The 21,566-nt window shown below is 35.1% G+C and overlaps 4 protein-coding genes across 10 annotated transcripts; 1 reads left to right on the forward strand and 3 right to left on the reverse strand.

Annotated features, from left to right (window-relative positions):
• Positions 1-643: 643 nt before the first annotated feature.
• Positions 644-6,631, reverse strand: LOC140967615 (C2 and GRAM domain-containing protein At5g50170). Of its 4 annotated transcripts, none has more exons than XR_012173607.1 (10): positions 6,028-6,631; positions 3,774-4,931; positions 3,126-3,308; positions 2,762-3,045; positions 2,565-2,681; positions 2,124-2,386; positions 1,868-2,039; positions 1,510-1,782; positions 1,130-1,400; positions 644-959 (listed from the first exon to the last, which is right to left on the reverse strand). XR_012173607.1 is itself a non-coding variant. In XM_073428229.1 (9 exons), the coding sequence occupies exons 1-9, from the start codon at positions 6,380-6,382 to the stop codon at positions 1,203-1,205; spliced, it is 3,003 nt and encodes a 1,000-aa protein (XP_073284330.1). In that variant the 5' UTR covers positions 6,383-6,631; the 3' UTR covers positions 644-1,202. The 4 variants fall into 4 exon arrangements, 2 of the variants coding, with proteins under 2 accessions (XP_073284330.1, XP_073284331.1); XR_012173606.1 differs by having other exon boundaries at positions 644-967; XM_073428229.1 differs by having other exon boundaries at positions 644-1,400.
• A 2,089-nt stretch (positions 6,632-8,720) lies between these two features.
• LOC140967581 (RAF-like serine/threonine-protein kinase PRAF) lies at positions 8,721-9,863 on the reverse strand. The gene is made up of 2 exons (XM_073428191.1): positions 9,636-9,863; positions 8,721-9,509 (listed from the first exon to the last, which is right to left on the reverse strand). The coding sequence occupies exons 1-2, from the start codon at positions 9,781-9,783 to the stop codon at positions 9,049-9,051; spliced, it is 609 nt and encodes a 202-aa protein (XP_073284292.1). The 5' UTR covers positions 9,784-9,863; the 3' UTR covers positions 8,721-9,048.
• A 1,353-nt stretch (positions 9,864-11,216) lies between these two features.
• On the forward strand, positions 11,217-16,258 carry LOC140967540 (histone deacetylase 6). Of its 2 annotated transcripts, none has more exons than XM_073428125.1 (6): positions 11,217-11,854; positions 12,930-13,370; positions 13,513-13,655; positions 14,653-14,743; positions 14,811-14,952; positions 15,928-16,258. In XM_073428125.1, exons 1-5 carry the CDS (start codon positions 11,309-11,311, stop codon positions 14,904-14,906), a joined length of 1,317 nt encoding a protein of 438 aa, XP_073284226.1. In that variant the 5' UTR covers positions 11,217-11,308; the 3' UTR covers positions 14,907-14,952; positions 15,928-16,258. The 2 variants fall into 2 exon arrangements, with proteins under 2 accessions (XP_073284226.1, XP_073284225.1); XM_073428124.1 differs by having other exon boundaries at positions 16,039-16,258.
• Positions 16,259-16,919: 661 nt separating this feature from the next.
• LOC140967626 (tryptophan aminotransferase-related protein 2) lies at positions 16,920-21,300 on the reverse strand. Of its 3 annotated transcripts, none has more exons than XM_073428245.1 (6): positions 20,887-21,300; positions 20,302-20,588; positions 18,174-18,477; positions 17,775-18,055; positions 17,332-17,636; positions 16,920-17,233 (listed from the first exon to the last, which is right to left on the reverse strand). In XM_073428245.1, the coding sequence occupies exons 2-6, from the start codon at positions 20,547-20,549 to the stop codon at positions 17,040-17,042; spliced, it is 1,332 nt and encodes a 443-aa protein (XP_073284346.1). In that variant the 5' UTR covers positions 20,550-20,588; positions 20,887-21,300; the 3' UTR covers positions 16,920-17,039. The 3 variants fall into 3 exon arrangements, with proteins under 3 accessions (XP_073284346.1, XP_073284345.1, XP_073284347.1); XM_073428246.1 differs by having other exon boundaries at positions 16,921-17,233; positions 20,302-20,475; positions 20,887-21,299; XM_073428244.1 differs by having other exon boundaries at positions 20,302-21,300.
• Between the last annotated feature and the right edge of the window lie 266 nt (positions 21,301-21,566).

The raw sequence follows: 21,566 nt of genomic DNA on the forward strand, positions 1-21,566 counted from the left end.
CCCTTACTTACTTGGTCGTATTTGAAATTATTATTATGAGATAATAAATTTTTTCTGCTTATTTGTTTAATGAAATGTATTTAACAAATCTATATCTAATCCATGATAATTTTCTACTTTGGATTAATTTTATGCAATATCATTTAAAAATTCAAATGTTTGGATAAAAATTAAAGAAAATATTTTAATAATTTTAAAACATTTTAAAAATTGGACATGATTGAGTTAAATAAATAAACAAAATCATTAAAAAAAATCTCAAATCCATGGTATACATTTGATTCAAAATTAAAATAAATGATTTGAAAATCTTATCTATTTATATTTTCTAATCTAATTTCAATTTCAAATCCACTTCTCAAATTAATTAAATTCATTGTAACCTCTAATTTAAAATTAACTTATCAACTTCTCCTCCTCCATATTATTCTCGACTATTTATTTCTTATCTTACTCAATTTTTTTAAAAAAATTCATTATTTTTCTCAAATCCTCCAACCACCAAATCCATAATTCTCATTCTTATCAAAACTTCTCGTCAAATCTTGCAACCACCAAATCCATAATTCTCATTCCTATCAAAACTTCTCCATCTAGACCAGCTTCATTCTTCAAACAATTTTTACGACACTGGATTATTTATTCTACGACAACAAGCATTGTGTATACTTTGTATAACATTTCATCGCAAAAGCATTGAACATACAATGAATGCAATAGTATGATGCAAGAAGCCAACTTTATGTATCTATTGATCACATTATTGTAAGTATATGTGTGTGTGTGTGTATAGTAACTCTCAAGTTATACTAATTTATGTTCAATAATTAATCCCGCTCATTCTTGCAACTTCTTGCATGTCTTCTTCAGAAAGGGCTTCTCGTACCTACTTGTAAGAACTCGCCTTTCGACCTTTGCTGGTACTTTAATACAAGAGCTTCGACTCATCAATGTATCTTCTATATGGCTAAAAACCGCGAATGAGAATGCGAAATATATAAACTTTGCCAGAGCTAACACAAACATCAGCAATATGATAGAAGTTATCCGGAAAGCACAAACTCGACTGAAGGTGGATATTAATACTTAAACCACCGTAGATCAGCCCAGAATACTACAAATTTATTACCTCAGATGCAAGTTTTTGTGATTTCAGCTTTCGTCAATCGCATTGTAATGTCATGCAAACTCTTAATTGGCAACTATTGAGTTGCCAATAAAACCTCTCTCTCCATGGTTTGCAATATTTCCTTGAACCTTTGGGTGAACTTCCCGGTAACATTCTTTGTTATTCTCTGCTGAAACTTGGTGCTTTTCAACCACACAACACCGGTATAAATTTCACACTTGCAAGAATTATGCGTGAAAATAGAGTTCTTGATCTGGTATCTGACATGAACCTGCATGCATGACAGAAAAATTTCACTTATTGAACATCACTATTAGATGTTCTATATTCTTTAAAAAAAATCAATAAAATCTGCCAACTCCCGGAAAATTTGATCGTACTCGAAAATGATCACCAAAAGGCACACCACGAAGGGTCATGATCTCGTTCACCACCCATCCTCCCTCATTTTCAAGGGGCACTTTTTGTTGTGTAGATGTAACGTCCCCTCCAAAGGTTGAGATATGGCGACTGAACTTGTATGAAACCTGTCGCTCTTGAATTTCGGGAGCCACGGGTTCCCATGTTGTTGTCACATAGTTGAGGCAACCGCACTCTGTCATAACTCTATGTTCCAAGTCTCCTCCATCAAACATCATCACAAGTGATTTGTTCTGCAACATTAGACAAAAGCAGAGTTGATCAATATAAATAAAAAAATAAAACCCAAGCCGAAATTTTGACTGATTAATATTTTACATTCATAGGAAGTCCGGCAGAACAAATCAGAGACATCTTCAAATCATCGACGACAAAATATGATTGCTTGTCCTCAAATAAATGCTTTCCATTCTCATCCATCTGTTTTTCCAAAATTTCCTGTTTCTGTTCTCTTTCTGACGTTCTTGTTTTCCACAAAGCCATGATTGTCCTTTTTCATTACGGTTGATGAAACATTATGTTGCATATACTATTTTAAGTGACAAAAATTAGAAAAATATTTCCTGCAAAATACCTGATCGCTACGTTGAAAGAAACGAAAGAATGGAAGTGGAAAGTCAGCCTTCCTTCCTCATCTAAAATCTTTGCACCGTGTTTTGCATCGAGACCTCGACCCTTGTGTAGAATAATTAAAAGAGAGGGTCTTCCAACTGTTGAAAAGGATGGTGGAAGCTCCTGAATATCTTCTATGTCCTCCCAAAGGAAGAAAAATTTAGTTTTGTGACCCAAAAAGTTGGCATAAAACCCAATTATTCGAGCAGAACAAAATAGCCGCCCCTGCAAAAAATTAGCAGCGGCCTCAAACACAAGAATGGAAATTCTTGATTACAGATAATATGGAACCATTATCTATGGCAAAAAAAAAGAGCATTCCAAAGTTTATCAAGATAAGGGATGTTTCAAAATTTACCACTAATCTATGAGTTCGATTCCTAATTGCAAGAAAATGTGCTACCTGTAATGGAAAATTTCTTTTCAAGGAACACGTGAAATCATTGATAAGAAATTCTTCAGATGGCAATCCAAATAATTTCTGAAAGGTTGAATTCTTGTGTGGCGACCGAAGTTTTAACTGCAACCACAAAATACTTTATACTTTAAAACAAAATTCCAATTTCCCATCATGACAATGTAAGAAAGGAAGGAGTGTACCTTCTTTCCAACCTCTTTCTCCATTTTTGCTAGATAATCTGCAATCGTTTCGACCCCGTTATTGTTGTACAAAAATATTCTCAAGTGTAGCTTGGATTGTGAAGACTGAGCAAGCTTTCCATTTAAAGGAATCCACATGTCTGCCAGTTCAGCAGAAGTGTGTTTCAAAAAATTGATCTCCGCATGCCCAAGAGAAAAATCTTGCTCAAATGGGCCATCAAAATCAAAAACTTCCACATGGAGCATGGAAGGTGGATCTTCTACAAGATCGAACTCGAGTATCTCTGTAGAAATACGTACAAATATATAGCAGCAAATAATGATAGCATGGAAAAATAAGACAAGCCGTGTGAAGAGATCTTACCGTTCCATTGAGGACAGAGAGTTTGAAGCTTGACGGAGCTTGTTCTTGTCTTACCATTGCAAGTGAACACGACATAAGGATCAGATAACTCTGTAGAGTTCAAAGAAGTTAAATTTGCTCCCTCAATCAAAGTGATTGTAAGAATCCATCCATCACCTTGTGCTTTAACTCCAGAATCACTTCCTATGAACAATGTAATATCAGAGCATGTAGGATGAAAGTTTTTCCTTTATATAAATAAAACCGATATTGTATATCAGGTTAACGCAGTCCCCACGTGTGTATATATAACTGAAACAAAAGTACATGGAAGAAGTTCAAGCTTTTATGACTGAGATACAAATCTAGTCACAACAATAGAACATTTTATGTGAAAGATACAAGCCAAAAAGAAATGATAAGCCAAGGGGATTAGGGACAAAGATTTCAGGAAAACTGAGAGTAATTCCCTTGATACCAAGCATACACGAGTGACCGAGTCCCAAGATTCACAGGCCTCCATGCATAAATCCAATAATTAATTATTGTTCACTTCTCAACATAGAGAGGCATTCTGAACTAAATAACAGTATTTTCCAAATACAGAGTCCCCAAAAATTTAAAACAAGTCTCAACATCTTCACATGCAGCCAAATAGAAAAAGAATACCTCTTCGTAGTCTAGCATCCACAAAATGTACAATCATGCCATAAACTCTCTCCAATTGAGTAACTAGTATTCCACAGGTGATGATTTCTCCAAAACTATCTGGCAAGTCAAGCCCACCGAATTCTAACCCTCTCAGTTTGTCTGGTTCACAGAGAAGAACATGAATCACGATGTACAAAACAATGAAAAAGGTGGACATAACCGTGAAATTCCAAAAGTATTTCACAGTTAACTCCATATTAGACTGAAGCTCTGTCTCTCGAGTTGCCAAAATGTGATCTTCCCCAGAAATATCTGCAGCTCTAACTAAATTAACTTTTCGAGACAGTACGCTTGCAAACTGTTCAAAACTCTCTTTTAATCCTTGCTTCACTCCTCCTTCAATCACGCTTCTCATCATCGTTTTTTGGCTAAAGTTAACAGCCCAAGACACTTCAAGACGGGAAGATTCCTCTCCCAAAGATAGAGATGTGCCAGGCATTATCTTGTAAAGCAATTCAACATTGAAAATGTTTCCATATGGGACATCAGGAGTAATTACATTAACTAAAACTGTGAATTCCCCCCCACCAGCCTTTATATATTTTTGTTGCTCAGTGGCTTTCACAGCGTTAACTAATTTTGTTGCAGCTTTTGTGTATGATACAACTCGTGTCAAACAGAAATCATCTTCAGATTTACAGGTCCAAGCTCCCTCGTGAATGTCTACCGTACCCTGTAATTCCGACAACTCATTTCGAAAATCAGAATCGGGAGCAAAGAGAATGGTATTAAGATCATCTGCAGATGTCATGTATGTCTGATCTAGAAGAACACCACCCTGAAGAGTTTCCGGAATATCTTGTTTTCCAAGCTTGGATTTCGTAAGTTCGACTAATTCATGGAAGCTAGAGCTACAATGAGGTTCCTCCGAACAATCTTCCCCTTCTGATATGGTGGAAGTTTCAGATGAATTGTCCATTCTTGATGTTTCCTCTGTCTTTACGAATAATTTGTCCACACGATCAGTAATGGACTTCATCAGCGATTTCCCATCATGGGTCATTTTAGGCCAAAGGGTGGACGGATAAGAAAATCGAGACGAAGCAGAATTGATCTCCGGATCAGAAGAACTACCCTGGTCTCCTCCATGCATGGAAAGTGAGAGAAGAAGTTTACCTAAGTTCGCACAAGAAAAATTGGCTCATATCACCTGTTTAAAATAACATTATCTTTACAAAGTTTCGGGTACTATCCAAAGCCAAATATAGACAAAACATTAGCACAGAGAGCTTGAAAATTTTTTTGAACTCTGATGCATCATTTTTTAATATGATTGTATCATTAACAAGAATGTAGGAACATAAATAGCCTAATACAGGGTGCTGAAGTTTAATCCAATGTTTTTTCAAAATCTTTTCCAAAAATTTTCAACCAGAAAATAAACCAATGTTTTCTCTTCTTTATAATCAACACAACATGGCGAATTTTAAAGTGTGCAGTGCACCACTGGAGAATTTTCAGAAGCATTTATAGAGAAAGATCATGGCAAGTTTATTGCAACATGATGGCTGCAACATGCAATATCTGTTTAATTCTTCGAACTGAGTCAAAACCAACCTACTCATAAGTAAGAGCAGGGATACAAAGTGTAACTACAAGTTAACCAAAATGCAGCTTTTGAAAGTGATATACTTCAAAATAAAAAACGAACTCATAGTCTTATATTTGCATCTGCGTGTAAGGAGTACCCAAGCAAGTAAATGTAAACTGTTTAAATGGACGAATTTTTTTTATTTATTGGGAAAAAGGACAGCATGAAGACCTCCATGATCTACATGTATTCTAATCAATAATATTATACAACAAAACATTGGTTAACTATTCGATAAGCCAACATTCAGCACAAAATACCTTTGAAATATAAATATGCGCAGACGGACCATATCCTAGACAAGCAATGACGCTTAATCCACGTTTTTGCAGTGGTGACATAATAAAGTAATATGACCACTGGTATTAATTAAAGTAAAACATGATCAAAACACATAAAATATCAGCTCCAACAAATTTATGTACTCAACTCCACCAATCCAAAGTGATCACACCCCTGCATATACTTACATAAGTATTTCAACCATAACCAAAAACCGCATGAGAATAACCGATGTACACAATAAATCCGGAAAACATAACTAAAAGGTGAATTAAAAAATAATGCCAGAGAAATTTCCAAAAAGAAAAGAATGCCACAGGGAGAAGAAATCAACTTTACCAAAATCCCTGTCGATTGATTTCACATTCTTGGACCTATGAACTGTAAACAAAGTGGGAGGCAGATGCTGATTCTCTTCTTCTACAACACTCCAAAGAGGAATCTTGACCCGACCCACCAAATTCCCAGCGCTGACATTGAAGAATCCTGGTTCATGATCATTATATTTATACACCGAAACAACCAGCTCCTCCTGCAAATTATGCACCCCAAACACAAACTCCTCATTCCAAACTGGGTTCTTGGTATCCTTCAAAACTCGGGTTTTCGACTTAAATTTTCCTACTTTCAACTTCACGTAAGAGTCCTTCACCGCCCAGTCTCTGCCCTCCAACAAATATGCGTAAAGCTTCATTCTCTCCGCTAGCTTGTCTTGAATTACCGAACGTCGTTTCTCGAAAAGAAGAAGACGTGAATAAAGTTGGGTTTCTTGATGAAACGGCAGTTAAATGGGAAAGTGATAGGGGGGGCGAGATTTGTGTACGAAGCCATGAAGAAACGTGGTGAATGGTAACGGTGACACGAAGGGACAAAGCAAGAAAATTGATCTCTCACTATTAAAGATGTTTTGGTGTTTATTTTAGTTCTTGTAAAAAATGAAAACTTTTTGAAAAGCAAAATGCTATTTTGGATAGTTTTTTTTAAAAAAGTTTTTGTATAATATTTTATGCAATTATATTTTCAATTGTATTGTTAAAGAATATATGATATGATAATAGCTTAGGTTTTTTTACCATTTATAATATATTTTATCTAACCAATATTGTACTATTTAACTAGCTATAAATATTTGGAAACCTTAGTTTTAGTTATAATACAATAAAAGGGCATAACTGGTTTTTCCTTTTTTATTATATTATATTATAATATAAAGATGAGTCTGGAAATATGAATATATAATAATTATTTTAAACTCGAATTTTTTTGGATATATATATATATAACTCGAAATATAACGAAATACCTTTTACTTCCCGATTTAGGAATTTTTTTGTATCTTTTGTTTGTATCAACTTGACTAGTTAACTTAATGCCAAAGTTTTGAGAAGAAAAAACGGCATGTCGATTTGACGTTTAAAGTAAACAAATATGTTTTTTTTTAATCTAAAAGTACGTCTTCGATTTTTTTATATGATTATTATATCATAACTTTAGAGGAAATCAAATCCAATTTTATGAAAGGCATTTTTCATCTTATTTTTTTATAAAAATAAATTCGTCCAATAAATTTTTTATAATTAATAAAATTGGTATGTTTTTTAAGATGCTTAATTAATTTTATACATGTATGTATGAGTTTTGTAATTGAAGAATAATTTAAGTTTGGCTTTCTCAAATCTCACAGCTATTTCGATACGATGTTACAAACTTAATCAATATGGTGTAATCGTGTGTGCATGAAGTCGTGTATTTGGAGGAGAACGGGAGTGCTGTTTTACTCCCACATCACTATAAAAAAATTTTACATTTTAATTAATTATTTCTTTCTTTCTTTTTAACTATTATTATCAATTTTTTTAATATAATTTATATTTTATATTATATATATTAAATCTATTCATTTTTTAAAATTTATTAAATAATGTAGATCCGATCGTAATATTTTGGAAAATAATTTAATGATTCATTAATTTTTAAATATTTTATTGTATGATTACTAAAATCCAAAAATAATTTATTTTTAAAATAAAAATAGAAATTATACAGTGGGGATCCAACCCAAATTGGATCCATTGGGTTTTGGGGCGGGACAAGTTTAGAAGTGAACGTCTTTATTATTTTCATAGTTGTAATACAACCTTATGTTTAGGTTCAAATCTATCTATCAAAATACAATCTTTTATATACATATATATATATATATATATTCAACTTTATGTGCAAATATTATAAAAGCGAAATAATTTTTTCATTTAATATCTTTACTATTTTCGTGGTTTTGTAATATTTGCAATCTTAACTTAGACTAATAAGAGGAATGTGCATATTTTGAATAGCAATCGTTGTATATATTGTAAATTTTTTTTTTTTAAAAGTTTCGTTGTTTCCCATCCAATTCTTATTTCGGTTTGTTGTTTCTGAAAATTGGTCGGTTCGGTATCAGAACAAAAAAACATTTGATTTGTTGACACTTTAAGATACTATTTCAGTTTAATTACGGTTAGAACAATGCGGTGATGACCTTCACACACCGTTTTATTTTAAATATACTCTGTTAATTAAGAAAAATATTTTTGCCTTTTTTTCGATCGGTCGGTTCAAATGATAACCTTTCAACTTTGGCAAAAATTCGTGTGAGACGATCTCACGAGTCGTATTTTATGAGACATATATCTTATTTGGATCATCCATGAATAAATATTAATTTTTATGTTAAGAGTATCACATTTTATTGTAATATCGATAAAGTCGTGTGAGATTGAATCACAATATACCTATTATTCAACTTTATAATAATAATTATTCTCTCTCCTTATTTGGTATGTCTGTCCTTATCGGATCTCCGTTAGAATAAGTCCAGGGAAAACAAAAAAGATATTCAAAATTTAATAAATCAAAGAAAATAACACTAATCAACGAGCATATAATATAGAAGAAGAATATTCCTCAGTCCTTGCACCACAAAAACAAAAAATGGGAATATCTGATCTATAAAAAAACGAGAAGAAGACGGGCTAAGGAATTACCCCCTTGATAACGACAACCGCCGTCGCCAAGCCGACGGGCGTTACGTGAAATCCATGCAAACATTTTCAGCTGCGTAAGGCCAAAAAACGCAGCTAACGGTGTCAGTTCCCCCCTAACAGGATGCGTTCAACAGTTGGTGCAATCCATTTTTGAGTAGGAACCCGGAGTTTTGCCGTTCATTACAAAATCAAATTTCAACCTCAGAATTCAATGAATAAAATCAATTCCTCATAGCAATTCGATCGGTATTCACATCACGCGTGTGTTATTTAATCCAAATATTAGCTATGGTTAGCTATGGTATCTTGTTCTTTTGTATGACTATCATTCATACTAGTAATGCGAATGAGAATAATTCCGGTGAGGGATATTTTGCACGTTCCTAGGATTCCACACTTCGTGTCGCCGATGCTGCCCGGCGGGAATAGGATATCTAACCGCCGATGATGCCCGGCGGTGGATCGCCTGTGAGCAACACCGGTGAACCGCCACATGCGGTGCTGTATCGCAGTACGTCACGGCGGATGGGATTCTCTTTCTACAAGGTTTCGGAGGTGAGGGAAAATCAAAACACGACATAGGTGACGGCGGAGGAGAGACTTTCTTCGCCGCTTTGATCGGGAAAAGCACGGCTCTGATTTTCATCTCCGGCGAAGCTCTATCATACTCCTCGATCACATTCCTCAGATCCTCATTCGATTTAACTGAAATCAGTAAGTCCAAATCTTCACTCGGTAACTTACACGTCAAAATCATCGAGGATCCACACGATTCACCAAATTTCACCATCAAATCTGTTCAGGAACAGAATTCAACAAATAATTTAGTAATCAACATTCTTCTTCTTCAAAAAAAAAAAAAAAAAAAAAAAAAAAAANGCGAGACGAGGGTAAAGAAACCCAACGCAAAGCACAAAATACCTAAAAAAGTAATCGAACGATCCACGGAAAGAACTCTAGTGAAACCGCCGATGTACCGGAGAACGCCGTCGGATGGGCGAGGGTCGATTTTTCCGCCGTAACTGTAAAGAAACTTGATTTTCTCCGTACTGTCCAAGCTTGAATTCATGGTAATTGAAACAATTCAGCGATCAAATAGATAAAAAAAAGTGGAGAGAGAGAGAGAGAGAGAGAGAGAAGGCGAGGACAGTAGCGGCAGCTTCAAGAAAGAGAGGGAGAGAATTCATGAGGTATTTATAATCCAAGGCAGGGAGGAAGTTTCAAACTGAATAAGAATTCAACGCGGAAAAGTAATACTGGTGAAGTTTGGTGACTTAGTAGTCTATAAGTAAATATTTGAATATTCGGTGTTGGAAGATTGACATTGAGTATGGGCTTTTAGACAAAAAAAAGTCAAACATCACTAAAAATCCTATCTCAAGAATTAATAGTGCTTGATTTTTTTTTTAAAAAGAACAAACAATGTAAAAGATCATTAATGATAGAAAGGATGTAAAATGCTATTTTCCCAAAAAAATATCCACGCACGAATTTATCTACGAAAGAATGACTCGGACAATATTCCCCTATTTTCAAATAAAACCACAAGTTTTTTATTTTTTAAAATTAGCATAATTCTATCCAATTTCATACACAAAAAGAAAAGAAAAGAAAATTCCATGCACCATTTTACCCACGAAAGAATGACTAGGACAATATTCCCCATTTCCCCTGCATCTGAAATAAACCATAAAAAAAATAAGAGTAGGTCTCTTGTGAGACGGTCTCACGAATCTTTATCTGTGAGACGAGTCAATCCTACATATATTCACAATAAAAAATAATAATCTTAGCATAAAAAGTAATGTTTTTTTATGGATGACCCAAATAAGATATCCGTCTCACAAAATACGACCCGTGAAACCGTCTCACACAAGTTTTTTATAAAAAATAATGATTATTTTTTATAATCAGCACAATTATTTTAAATTTGACAAAAACTCAAGTGTTCTGTATTGGGTGAAGAAAAGTATGAACATGGATAGCCAAATAAACCGTAATAAAAGTTTCAATTAAAACAACAACAATAATATCATAAAAATAGGGATGAACAAAATTCGATTGAACCAAAAAAAACTTGGTAATACCGATGTAATTTAAAAATTGGGCTTGATTAATTTAGAAATCCATTTTTTTGTTTTGCGGCTAAACCGAAATTTTGTTCGTCCATAATTTTGATTATATTATTGTTGTTGTTAATTTTATATTTTTTAATATGATAATTATTGTTATCATGAATTTATTTCAGATGATTTTATTATTATTATTATTCATTTTTCAGTATTATTATTTATTTATATAAATAACGAAATTAACTATATATAATATATATATCAAAAAATATAAAACGAATTATACCAAATTTAATGGGCCTAGGTTTGCCCGCTTAGATTTATTTGTTAAATGGGCTGGGTTTTGAAACTTCGGCCCCTTTAACAATTAAAAGCAGGGCCGGGGTTGGGTTGATAATTTATTTATTTTTTCTATTATTGAATTAAAAAAACCCCAACATTGTCGCATTGAGAGATGGTGACAAATTCTTCCTCTAGGTCGGAACTTGCTTAGCAACTAAAAAACATAAACAGGCCAGACAGATGGTGAACTCCGGTGGCGGCGGCGCGTCGCTGCCTGCTTCTTGTCCCGACGGCCGGAAGCGGCGAGTGTCGTACTTCTACGAGCCAACAATCGGCGATTACTACTATGGCCAAGGCCACCCCATGAAACCCCATCGCATACGCATGGCCCACAACCTGATCGTCCACTACTCCCTCCACCGACGAATGGAAATCAGCCGCCCATTCCCCGCTGCCGCCGCCGACATTCTACGCTTCCACTCTCCTGATTACGTCGAATTCCTCTCCTCCGTCACCCCTGACACGCTTCTCGACCACACCCACTCGCGTCAGCTCAAGCGTTTTAATGTGGGAGAGGACTGCCCCGTGTTTGACGGGTTATTTAACTTCTGCCAAGCATCAGCCGGCGGTTCTATCGGCGCTGCCGTGAAGCTTAATCGACAAGACGCGGATATTGCTATAAATTGGGCGGGCGGGCTTCACCATGCGAAGAAGAGTGAGGCTTCCGGGTTTTGTTATGTTAATGATATTGTGCTTGGAATTCTTGAGCTACTCAAAGTACACAGGGTAATAACGCACAGATCAATATTCCCGTTTCTATCTTTTACTGGTTGCTTACGCTTTCATCTTAAGCTTGACGACAATTAGTTTTGGTCGTGCTCTTGGAAGTCATGGAGCTCTTTGAGAGACTACTAGGTTTCAAAATTTCTTTAAGTCATTCAAAACGAGGGACATGTAGCTCCAAAACTGCCTACCTCTTGAAATCGAATATGTTGGTTGGGATTTAAATCTTTTTCAACATTTTTGAAAGTATTTTTTGTCAAAGATACCTATATTGCGTCTGCGAACAACTTTTTGAAACTTTATGGGATGTTTGAAACTGTGTTAAATTTAGATTTCTGAAAGATGTGCCTGATTTAGAATTTTGAAGGTGAGTATATTTTAAAATATATGTGGGAGTGCTTTCTTAATTTTGAGAGAAGGATGAATCTAATGGACTTTTGAATGGATAAACATGAACTCAAGAGCACTACGAAGCACAGAGATAGTATCTCTGACATATATGTACTTCACTTATAAATGTATAATGAATTTATTGTTCTGGCGGTGATGAAGACCATGATTGCTCTCTGGAGATTATGTGCTGATGTTTGAGATTTTGTCTGATTCATGGGTATGGTGTTGAAGAAGCCTTGAAAACCTTAAACACAATAAAATGTGAATAAATCTTTATTATAATTTTCACGAACATTTGAAAGCTCACAGGTGTAGCACGATTACTCTTTGTATATTGTGGTTTTCCCTTTGTATTTTAATTTCTTTATTTGGATTGCTTTACCATCTTCCCTTCATAACAAAGCAGTGAAAAATTGTTGTCTATGTTTTCTCCTTTTGGTTTGTTTCGAAGTTCTCTTTGAAGCACAGTGTCACTACTCTTGGATCCATGTGTATATTCAATTTTTCAAGATCTTATATTATTATTTTAGACTATCTTCAACAGAAGCAGTATTTAGTGTTTTAATTTTTCAAGATTATTATTATTTATAGTGTTCATTAGATGACTCATACTTAGGTGAGATGATCAGTTTTCGCTCTTATATCTGGTGGGTTTATGTTCTGAATTATGTATTCTCAATGGCAGCGTGTACTATACATTGACATTGACATTCATCACGGAGACGGTGTTGAGGAGGCCTTTTATGTCACTGACCGAGTAATGACTGTGTCATTTCACAAATTCGGTGACTTTTTCCCTGGAACAGGGCACATCAAAGATATTGGGGTGGCTGCTGGGAAGAATTATGCTCTTAATGTTCCATTGAATGATGGATTAAATGATCAAAATTTTCGAAGTTTATTCCGTCCCATCATCCAAAAAGTCATGGAGGTGTACCAGCCAGATGCTGTTGTTCTTCAATGTGGGGCAGATTCGTTGGCTGGAGATCGGTTAGGGTGCTTTAATTTGTCTGTGAAAGGACATGCAGATTGCCTTCGTTTTTTGAGGTCTTTTAATGTTCCTCTCATGGTTTTGGGAGGGGGAGGGTATACAATCCGGAACGTTGCTCGTTGCTGGTGCTATGAGGTGTTATTCTCCTTCTCTCTGCTTATGCCTGTGTATTTTATGATTCTCCGAATATGTGCAATTTCTATGTTGATATTGTTTGTCAGCTTGGTCGGTCATAATCACATGAAATCACTAATGTTGAAATTTTTACTCTTGGTAGACTGCTGTTGCAGTTGACGTAGAACCGGATAATAAATTACCGTACAACGATTATTATGAGTACTTTGGCCCTGATTATACTCTTCATGTGGAACCAAATCCGGTGGAAAATCTGAATATGGACAGAGATTTGGAGAAAATGAGGTGAATTTTTTGCACCGAATTCCATTTGAAATTAGAAATATCATTAGTGAAATCGATAAAAATTTGTTTTTCGATATTTGTTTTACTTTTTTGTGTGTTGTTGAAGCGACTTGAGCATTATCTTTACTTGTCTTCCTGAATTATCCTAGTTTATATTCAGTTTTGTTTTTGTCTACTGGCAGCTTACATCTAATAATAACTGTTGGCCCTAAAAGCTATGTTGGTTTTGTATATTTCAGTGTAATACTTAGGCACCGATTATTTCACTGCAAGATTTATGGTAATATGTTGTAATATTTTGGGTTTCGTTTGTTCTTCCTTGAGAGTCCTTGTTTATGTCTGCTTCTATTTGTTACTCTTTTATTCAGACTCATCATATCTAGGTTTTCCATTAATGTTACTCTTTAAGTTATATCATGAGTCGTGTTCAGTTATGTAGATTCATTTTGTTTAGTTTATTACAACTCTTTTAGTTTGCTTTTGGATTTGAGAGGGAATTTGAAAGTAAATGACTCCATATTGAGATAGATTTGAAGTCTGCTACAATAATTCGAAAAATAGCTGTTAAGGATTTAAAATCTATTGTAAAATGAATGTATCTATTCTAAATGCACCTTTACTTTCAGATGGTAATCATTTTTTTCTCTTTTCTCGTGTAGGAGCAGGAACTACGATTTATTACAATATGCACTGGCTTTTAGATTTCAAATTATTTACTAAAGTTTTTTGTTGCCATTGCAAGAATCTTTTAAGGTTAGAAGTGCGGATATCTTTTATAGACTGAAATGGAGCAGTGACCTATTAGGGAGTGACTGATATGATGACTAGTTGCAAGTAACCTTTTTAAGCATCACTTTTATTGCTCCTTGGCCCTTTTTGCCATCTATTTTATGAATTTTTCATGTTTATGTACTGGTCTTATCATTTTTCTTGTTTATGTTAATGTAAAGATATTCTACCTTGTTTACAAATTTCTCTTGATTCCTTGAATTTGCAGAAATATGCTACTCGATCAACTTTCTAAACTAGAACATGTACCTAGCGTCCCATTTCAAGTAATGCCTCCAACCACTGAAGTTCCAGAAGAGGTAAGTTTGCTGAGTACTCAACACTCTTCAAATTTAATTTACATGATTCCATTCTCTCCATTTTCAGAGAGAAGAAGACATGGATGTAAGGGAAAAACCCCGTATATGGAATGGCGAATTGGATTATGAGTCTGAAGGTGATGAGAATGAGAATTCTCTGTAGGAAATTTGAGTAAACAGTTCTATATATGAAGCAAATGATGTATGAGGTATGTTCTGACCTTGTCATTATGGCATTATGCTAGGTCATTTGATGAGCTAAGACACTGGGCAAACCTACTTTTATTGACATATGCATTTCAGAAAAGATTTTAGGTTCTATCTCCTCTTGTCAGTCAAGCTCTAATGAGTTGATGATCAAACTAAATACTTTGGAAAATGCTCATGAATCAATGGGAAAAAAATAAATGTTATTTACTTTTACTCTTGATATATGTGACTTCATGGTTCTTGGGATGCAAGATTTGTGGTTTAATATAAATAGTCTCTCAATACTCTCATGTCAAGTTTTTGGGGAATATGAGAGAAGTTATAAAAAAAATTGATTTTTATGTATGGATAAACGTTTAAAGGGTTCATATGGTGGCTACTAGTTGATGTTTTGTTATAATTATTTAGAAAAATAATTACATAAAATTAGTGATTGTCTAATTATTGTGCTGAGTGTTTGAAAGTGATGGTTTGATGTGTGAATTCATGCGTGGTTTGAAGACTTTGGAAAAGAAAATTCAAAAGAATGGGAGACTGGGCTTTAAAAGATAAGTGGAAAGAGATGTTAATCAGACCAAATGTATTGGTATTCACAGGGCAATTATCATTCCATTCACATGTTTTGATATATTTGATTTGATAGTAAAAGTGGTTCAATGAGCTCTAATGTTTTGGTTGCTGCGTGCAGCAAATTTGATGTCACATATCCTCAGAATTGCGTGATGGCTGCTGCCCTTCACAATTTGTCATATGGTTCCATTCTGATCTAAATGCGAAGCATTACTATGCCATATGTTTTAAACTTTAGAAGATTGTATCGTGCTTTTGTTGTGAAGAAATGTCACTTGAGAAAACTATTACCATATATCTAGCTCGTACTTGTTACAGAAGATATACATACTACCAAACGAGTACTATACATGCTTAAGTTTCTTCTTTGATAAATAATTTAGATGTGTACAATTATTTTGCAGATGCATTTCTGTAACAAGCTTTGAGTTTGCATCTTGCTTCATCAGAAAAAAATGTCGATTGTTGTGAACTATTCTGAGATAATTCCGGTTTTGACTGTCATTAATGTTCAGGGGTTGGGTCATTTGATGCTACCAGTACGGACGGTGCAGACAGATGCAAACAAGATTTTTACTTGAAAGATATTGGGTTGTGGATAAAATAATGATGTATTATTCAAGTTCGCCAACTAGCCCATCTCTTTCATTTTTTCCCTTTCCTGGTGTACAGGATCCAGTTAGTAACCTTGGATGCTTTATCACAGTGAAAATGAAAGCATGTGATTTTCTTGATGTTTTGTGTGTAATCCTTCTGCGTCTTCTTTTGTTATGGTTTATACTTATCTTTTCTGTTTGCCATTTATGTTTTTTAAATTACAAGTTTGTGAGTAAGCGGGTTTTTTGTCCTGATCAGTTTTTAATGTAAGTTATTATTTATGAATTTGTCAAAAAAGTTCCGACACCAGAAAATTATGCTGGAAGAAAGGTACTTTAAGAAATGGTCATGCAGTGTTGAATGCTTTTGAATATATGTGATGGAATTATGAATTGGATTCGTGTTGAATATTTTGGAAGAATATCAAGAAAGATTAGAGCATCAAAACCAACAAATAACATATAAAGGAATATCTTTCTTTTGTTAAAAAAATATTTAAGTAATGGAGAAATTATAAATCGTAAAAGATTAATTTATATATACTATTAAAATTCATGGATGATGTGTTGCTAGAGACATGGCTTAAAACAATTTCAAAGTATATTTTATTCATATAAATATCTGTTCAATAACTTGTTGATTATAACGCGAGCATAAATTTAGAGAAATAAGCATTTACTTATGGAAATCTATATGTTTTACTTATTGATTCTAGTATGCACCTGTCCAAACAACTTTTACGGTAGATAAGTCTAATGAATGTGAGCATGATGAAGAAAACGATATGCAGATGATTTTCTTGAAATATTTACTTTCAATGTAAGAGAAACAAAGCAACTATACGAATACAAGCTTCTACAAACCATGGTTCATTCCTAGTTTCTTACACAAAGAAACCAACAAAAGAAGAAGGTTCATACTATGACGAACTGATACTGATACTAGATAATCGTTTGATAAATTGATCAAATATTTTATCGCGCGGTAGAACATTTATTCGAACAAGTTTTTTGTCATCACCAAAATGCTTACCACCTCTAGTTATTATCTTGTGGTGGCGAAGAAAGCTTTCACAGTCATCTATTTCACCTTCACACTTCAACCAAGCGAAGGCTGCAAAAATTGAAAAGTCGAGGGGGCGGGGGAGTTAATTTGAAATAACGTACTGGTAAATCCAGAACCATTACTGAAGAAAAACAGCGAATTTTTACCAGGTTGTGATGCAAATGAGCGATTGGTAAAGCTGCAGTGGCCAAGGGGAAACTCGGGTAGAGTAAAGATTTTTCCATTTTTCACTGCGTCTCTGAGCTGTTTCCATCTTCTTGCCATGAGTTCATGGTTGTGTTCGAAGAAGGCCTCACTTTCATTAAAATCGCCTGTATAGTTGTGGCTATCAGATACTACTTGTAAAATCTTGGCAGCACGAATCTGTGACTCTTTTGATACGCCTATGCTGCTTAACACGATGAACTCAGTCATTTTCTTAGCTATTCCTTGATCCTTTACGAGAGCCCATCTGCAATTGCATGCCAACAATGAGTCATGAACTGAAAATTCTTTTGAGTTCCATTTTAGGATTGGGTCTTTTTTCTTGTGTTGAAATGAGTTGTTGCAACTTCTCGAGCGATAACTGGAATCAGGAAATGTAACTTACCCGAGTCGTGTACCAGCGTGGCCGGTGCTTTTGGAGACCGTAAACAGCATGATGTCGTGATCTGCAGTGTAGGAGATCGGAGTATACTGCGGCCAGTAGTATGCTAAGTCATGAATTAGTATCCCTCGTTCTTGATTCACGACAGCATTTCTTGAAAATCCATCTGGATTGTTTGGAGATGTTACTAGCTCAATGCAAGGCTTGTCTTTCTCGAATTTGCGAGCATCACCACCCCATTTGTAGAGTCCAGACTTCAAAAAGTCCGTGATCAATGGATATGACTGCAACAGTAGAAGAGCTTGGAACTTCATAAGGTGAAGGTGAAACTAAAAATTCCAGAAGATGAGGGGCAGAAATCTCATTTTCACTTCGTAGTTGATCTAGGAAACCATGGCTTACCGAGTAGAATGGAGCAGCGGATACTACAGTTATTGGCTCTGTAGCATTTGGCGGAGAAACCGCGTACAACACAGCCTGGAGCAGCTGTGTAGAACCTGTTCCGACAACAATATAGCGATTCTCAGTCACAGCATTGCCTACTAACTCGTGCAATCTTATGATAGCATTCGCAAATTCGGGCTCCAGAAACCAGCAAAGATTTTTGACGTCGGAAAAATAGCTGATGAATCTCCAACCAGGGATCAGGACCGCAGTTTTGTCCCCCATTTTCTGCCAATACCTCTCATACATTGTTGGATCACCGCTGTCATAGCAACTAAATTACGACACAGTGCATAAAAGTGAAAAAATTCCGAGATTTGAAGCTAGAATACCCAAATATTTTTATACAAAGAAAATGTGTGTGCACTTTGATCCTCATTGAAAAGGATCAAGCGTGCAATTCGGTTCAATTCACAATCAATACATCTGTATCAGAAATAACAACACAGAACGGCCCTTGCGACCGAGCTAGCACAAGTCCTCAGGACAATTATGGACTTCTAAGTACCATAAAAGTTTCCCCACGGAAAGTATCCAATGACATCAACACTTTGGGATGCAAAAGACATGCATCCCAAGTGCTGCGGAACAAATGCCGGCCAAAATCGTCTCAAGTCACTTTTTGCACACCTCCTATAAGGGCTATTCAAGACGTAGTTAATCATGAAGCTTATGTTTTCTTAAATATACATGTATCATGCGATAAATTATAAGAATACGCGATCAATCAACTGCGCAATCGAAAGCCAAACGTTATGCCGCCATGGGGATGTAGACGACTTAACAATCATAGGGAAGGTACCTAATCAAAGACAGTGGTCCTCACCACTCATTTAGGTTTGAAGATGGGAGGGCCAAACTTGTTGGTCATGCTCAATAATGCGATCAAATGATTGGATTGGATTACAAGCAAACATCACGAGGTCCATAATTCACTCTTCATATCGATATCGGTTACATGGTACCACCCATAATGGCCCTAAAATCTGAATCAACTATCTTCAACTTCTTTATCTTAGATATATTAAAAAAAAAAACTAGAATTATTTCCAATGATGCATCTCATGGAAGAAAGAATGAGAAAATGCTCTACTTAGGACCACCATCTACTGTGCCTTCAACAAAGAGCATAAATTGAAGAAGCTTGTACTCTAGCATGCACCATTGGAATCCTCGAGCCCAGAAGGACTTGTCCCTGTCTCTAAAGTGACATGACATAAACCCCGAAGCGCCATGTCATGGAATCTCACCAGTATGACAGTTCATTAATCTACCTATTTACACACATTAAACAATCTCCTCGTTCGAACATAAAGTCGAACCATCACTCTATAGCTACTGCATGGGTGGATGAGTAGCGCAGATCGGCCCTCTTAATCGAATAAAGTTTGAAACTTTGTATGTAATTTTTTAAAATCATAAGTTTTGCTAATTCGAAAGCCAGTGTCTCCAGTCAGGACCCAACTCCTTCATTCACCCCAATTCTTGAGGCCGGTCCCCCTTACCCCGTTAGATACTGAAGTTTTTGACAAATTTAACACATATTCTTAATAACATGACGAATGAGCTATTTGCAGCTTTGTTTCTCAGTTTTAGCACCACTAATGTCGGGAAAAAAAAAGATATTTATCAGAATTGAAGATTCCAATCAAAGCAAAAAAATAAAAATAAAAATGGTGCCGCTTTATCCTAATGATTTGACATTTTTGCCACTTTTCCAACACCAGATGAATGGAAACGTTCTGCATTATTGAAAGAACAACTTGGAGGAAGATCCCAAGTACCAAGTCCAACCCCACATCAAGATTTGTCTTTCAACTTTTTCTTGTCCTGGTCGGGTAAACTACTAAAGAAAAGTGGACAACAGAAGGCCCTGTTTCTCCCACTCATGTCTATACACCAGCATGGGGGGATTCCCTCGAATTTTATGTATGTTTTCTCAAAACAATAGAAATACCATAGTTCAAATATTTTGAGTCGTCTCGTACAAACATGAACTGTTCCTAACGTACTCAGTTTCACCAAGCATAACAAAATAAAACTGTCATTGCAAGAATAAAGAGGAGGGTATTTGTAGATCACTTACTGGTCAAGATCAATGGTTTCATCAACAGCTTTTGAAGAAGATGTCTCCTTAGTTTCAGGAACAGTACTTTCAACAACATAATTAGCATCTGGATTTGTGACCAGAGATGCATTATTGAACTTATTTTCAGAGCTGAAAAACTCTTGAGACTTTTTTTTCCCATTGCAATAGTCTCTGTACAGCAAACCCACATTCAAGGCTAAAGAAATCATCAAGAAATGCCCCAAAATCATTATTTTAAACTCCATACTTGAATTTCAATATCCCTTCTATAAGTGTGCAAAATCCTGATGAAAATAAAAGGGATCTTACGGAACATAAACATAAAGCAAATAAAGTTCAGAACAAGTGAAAAGGAGCCAACGCTGCATGCTCTCCCTGGAGATTGATGCCTATATTTATACAAAGACATGATTTTCTTTCACCATTAAAGTGATATTGCATATATTTTCAAAAGGAAATCTTTACAGCTTAAATAGCAGTACAAAACAACATGAAATGTTAATCTTATGGTAGAAAACAAATTAGACGCCAATATTTAAATATTCATACATCACTCATTTATTTATTCACTTAAACAATTACCTGAAGAATCTGAAAAGAATTCCCACTTCCCAATGTTCTTAAAAAAAGGAATGCTAGAATCTAAATTTTTTTTCCCACATTGCCAAATATTGGGCAAGCTTTTAGAGAGAGCTGGTGGGATACTCAAGTGGGAAAAGATTATACACGCATTTATATTGGTAAGAATCAAACTTTACGCTGAAATCTTATTGATGTTTTTATGAAGATGTTTCGGGTAAAATTAGCATAAATTGCAATGGATTATTTTTAGAAAGCACTGCAGCTTCCCGTAACCAAGAGACACTTGGAGGGTTATGGAAATAGATGGAGAAATCCCATTATTTTCTCTGAGAACTTTTCACGTGCTACTGCGATGTGTTTGTGAGTGTGCTTTCCAGGTTATGGGTCGGAAGGCAAAGTTAAAAAGAAAAGCATCGTTGTTCTCTGACTGATTCGCTACTATATATATATATCTCTCTCATAATTTGTGAAAATTAATCTCAATGTTATAATCTTTTTCTTGTCTTTATTATTTAAACATAAACACTCACATGAGACTGTCTCTGTTGATAGAAAAATGATTGGTGGTAGACAAAGAATTAAGTGGTAGGCATGCTTTGTTGAAAATTGCAGATTGAAGGAAACTGTCGATACACGGTTTCACACGGACGAGGAGTTATATTCTCTTCTTTCAGAAATCA

Source organism: Primulina huaijiensis, unplaced genomic scaffold (assembly GCF_012295235.1).
Source record: "Primulina huaijiensis isolate GDHJ02 unplaced genomic scaffold, ASM1229523v2 scaffold25443, whole genome shotgun sequence".
Lineage (NCBI taxonomy): Eukaryota > Viridiplantae > Streptophyta > Magnoliopsida > Lamiales > Gesneriaceae > Primulina > Primulina huaijiensis.

Excerpts from the sequence above, each read along its gene's own strand:
- LOC140967615 (XM_073428229.1), bottom strand. The coding sequence starts at position 6,382 with ATGAAGCTTTACGCATATTTGTTGGAGGGCAGAGACTGGGCGGTGAAG. Across the intron at positions 4,932-6,027 it reads ATCAATCGACAGGGATTTTG|GTAAACTTCTTCTCTCACTT; the intron begins GTAAAGTTGATT and ends GTGCGAACTTAG. Across the intron at positions 1,401-1,509 it reads CTTTTGGTGATCATTTTCGA|GTTCATGTCAGATACCAGAT; the intron begins GTACGATCAAAT and ends TCATGCATGCAG.
- LOC140967581 (XM_073428191.1), bottom strand. The coding sequence starts at position 9,783 with ATGAATTCAAGCTTGGACAGTACGGAGAAAATCAAGTTTCTTTACAGT. Across the intron at positions 9,510-9,635 it reads TCGTTCGATTACTTTTTTAG|ATTTGATGGTGAAATTTGGT; the intron begins GTATTTTGTGCT and ends GTTCCTGAACAG.
- LOC140967540 (XM_073428125.1), top strand. The coding sequence starts at position 11,309 with ATGGTGAACTCCGGTGGCGGCGGCGCGTCGCTGCCTGCTTCTTGTCCC. Across the intron at positions 11,855-12,929 it reads AGCTACTCAAAGTACACAGG|CGTGTACTATACATTGACAT; the intron begins GTAATAACGCAC and ends TCTCAATGGCAG. Across the intron at positions 14,744-14,810 it reads CCACTGAAGTTCCAGAAGAG|AGAGAAGAAGACATGGATGT; the intron begins GTAAGTTTGCTG and ends CTCCATTTTCAG.
- LOC140967626 (XM_073428245.1), bottom strand. The coding sequence starts at position 20,549 with ATGGAGTTTAAAATAATGATTTTGGGGCATTTCTTGATGATTTCTTTA. Across the intron at positions 18,056-18,173 it reads CCGCTGCTCCATTCTACTCG|TCATATCCATTGATCACGGA; the intron begins GTAAGCCATGGT and ends CTACTGTTGCAG. Across the intron at positions 17,637-17,774 it reads CACGCTGGTACACGACTCGG|ATGGGCTCTCGTAAAGGATC; the intron begins GTAAGTTACATT and ends ATGCAATTGCAG.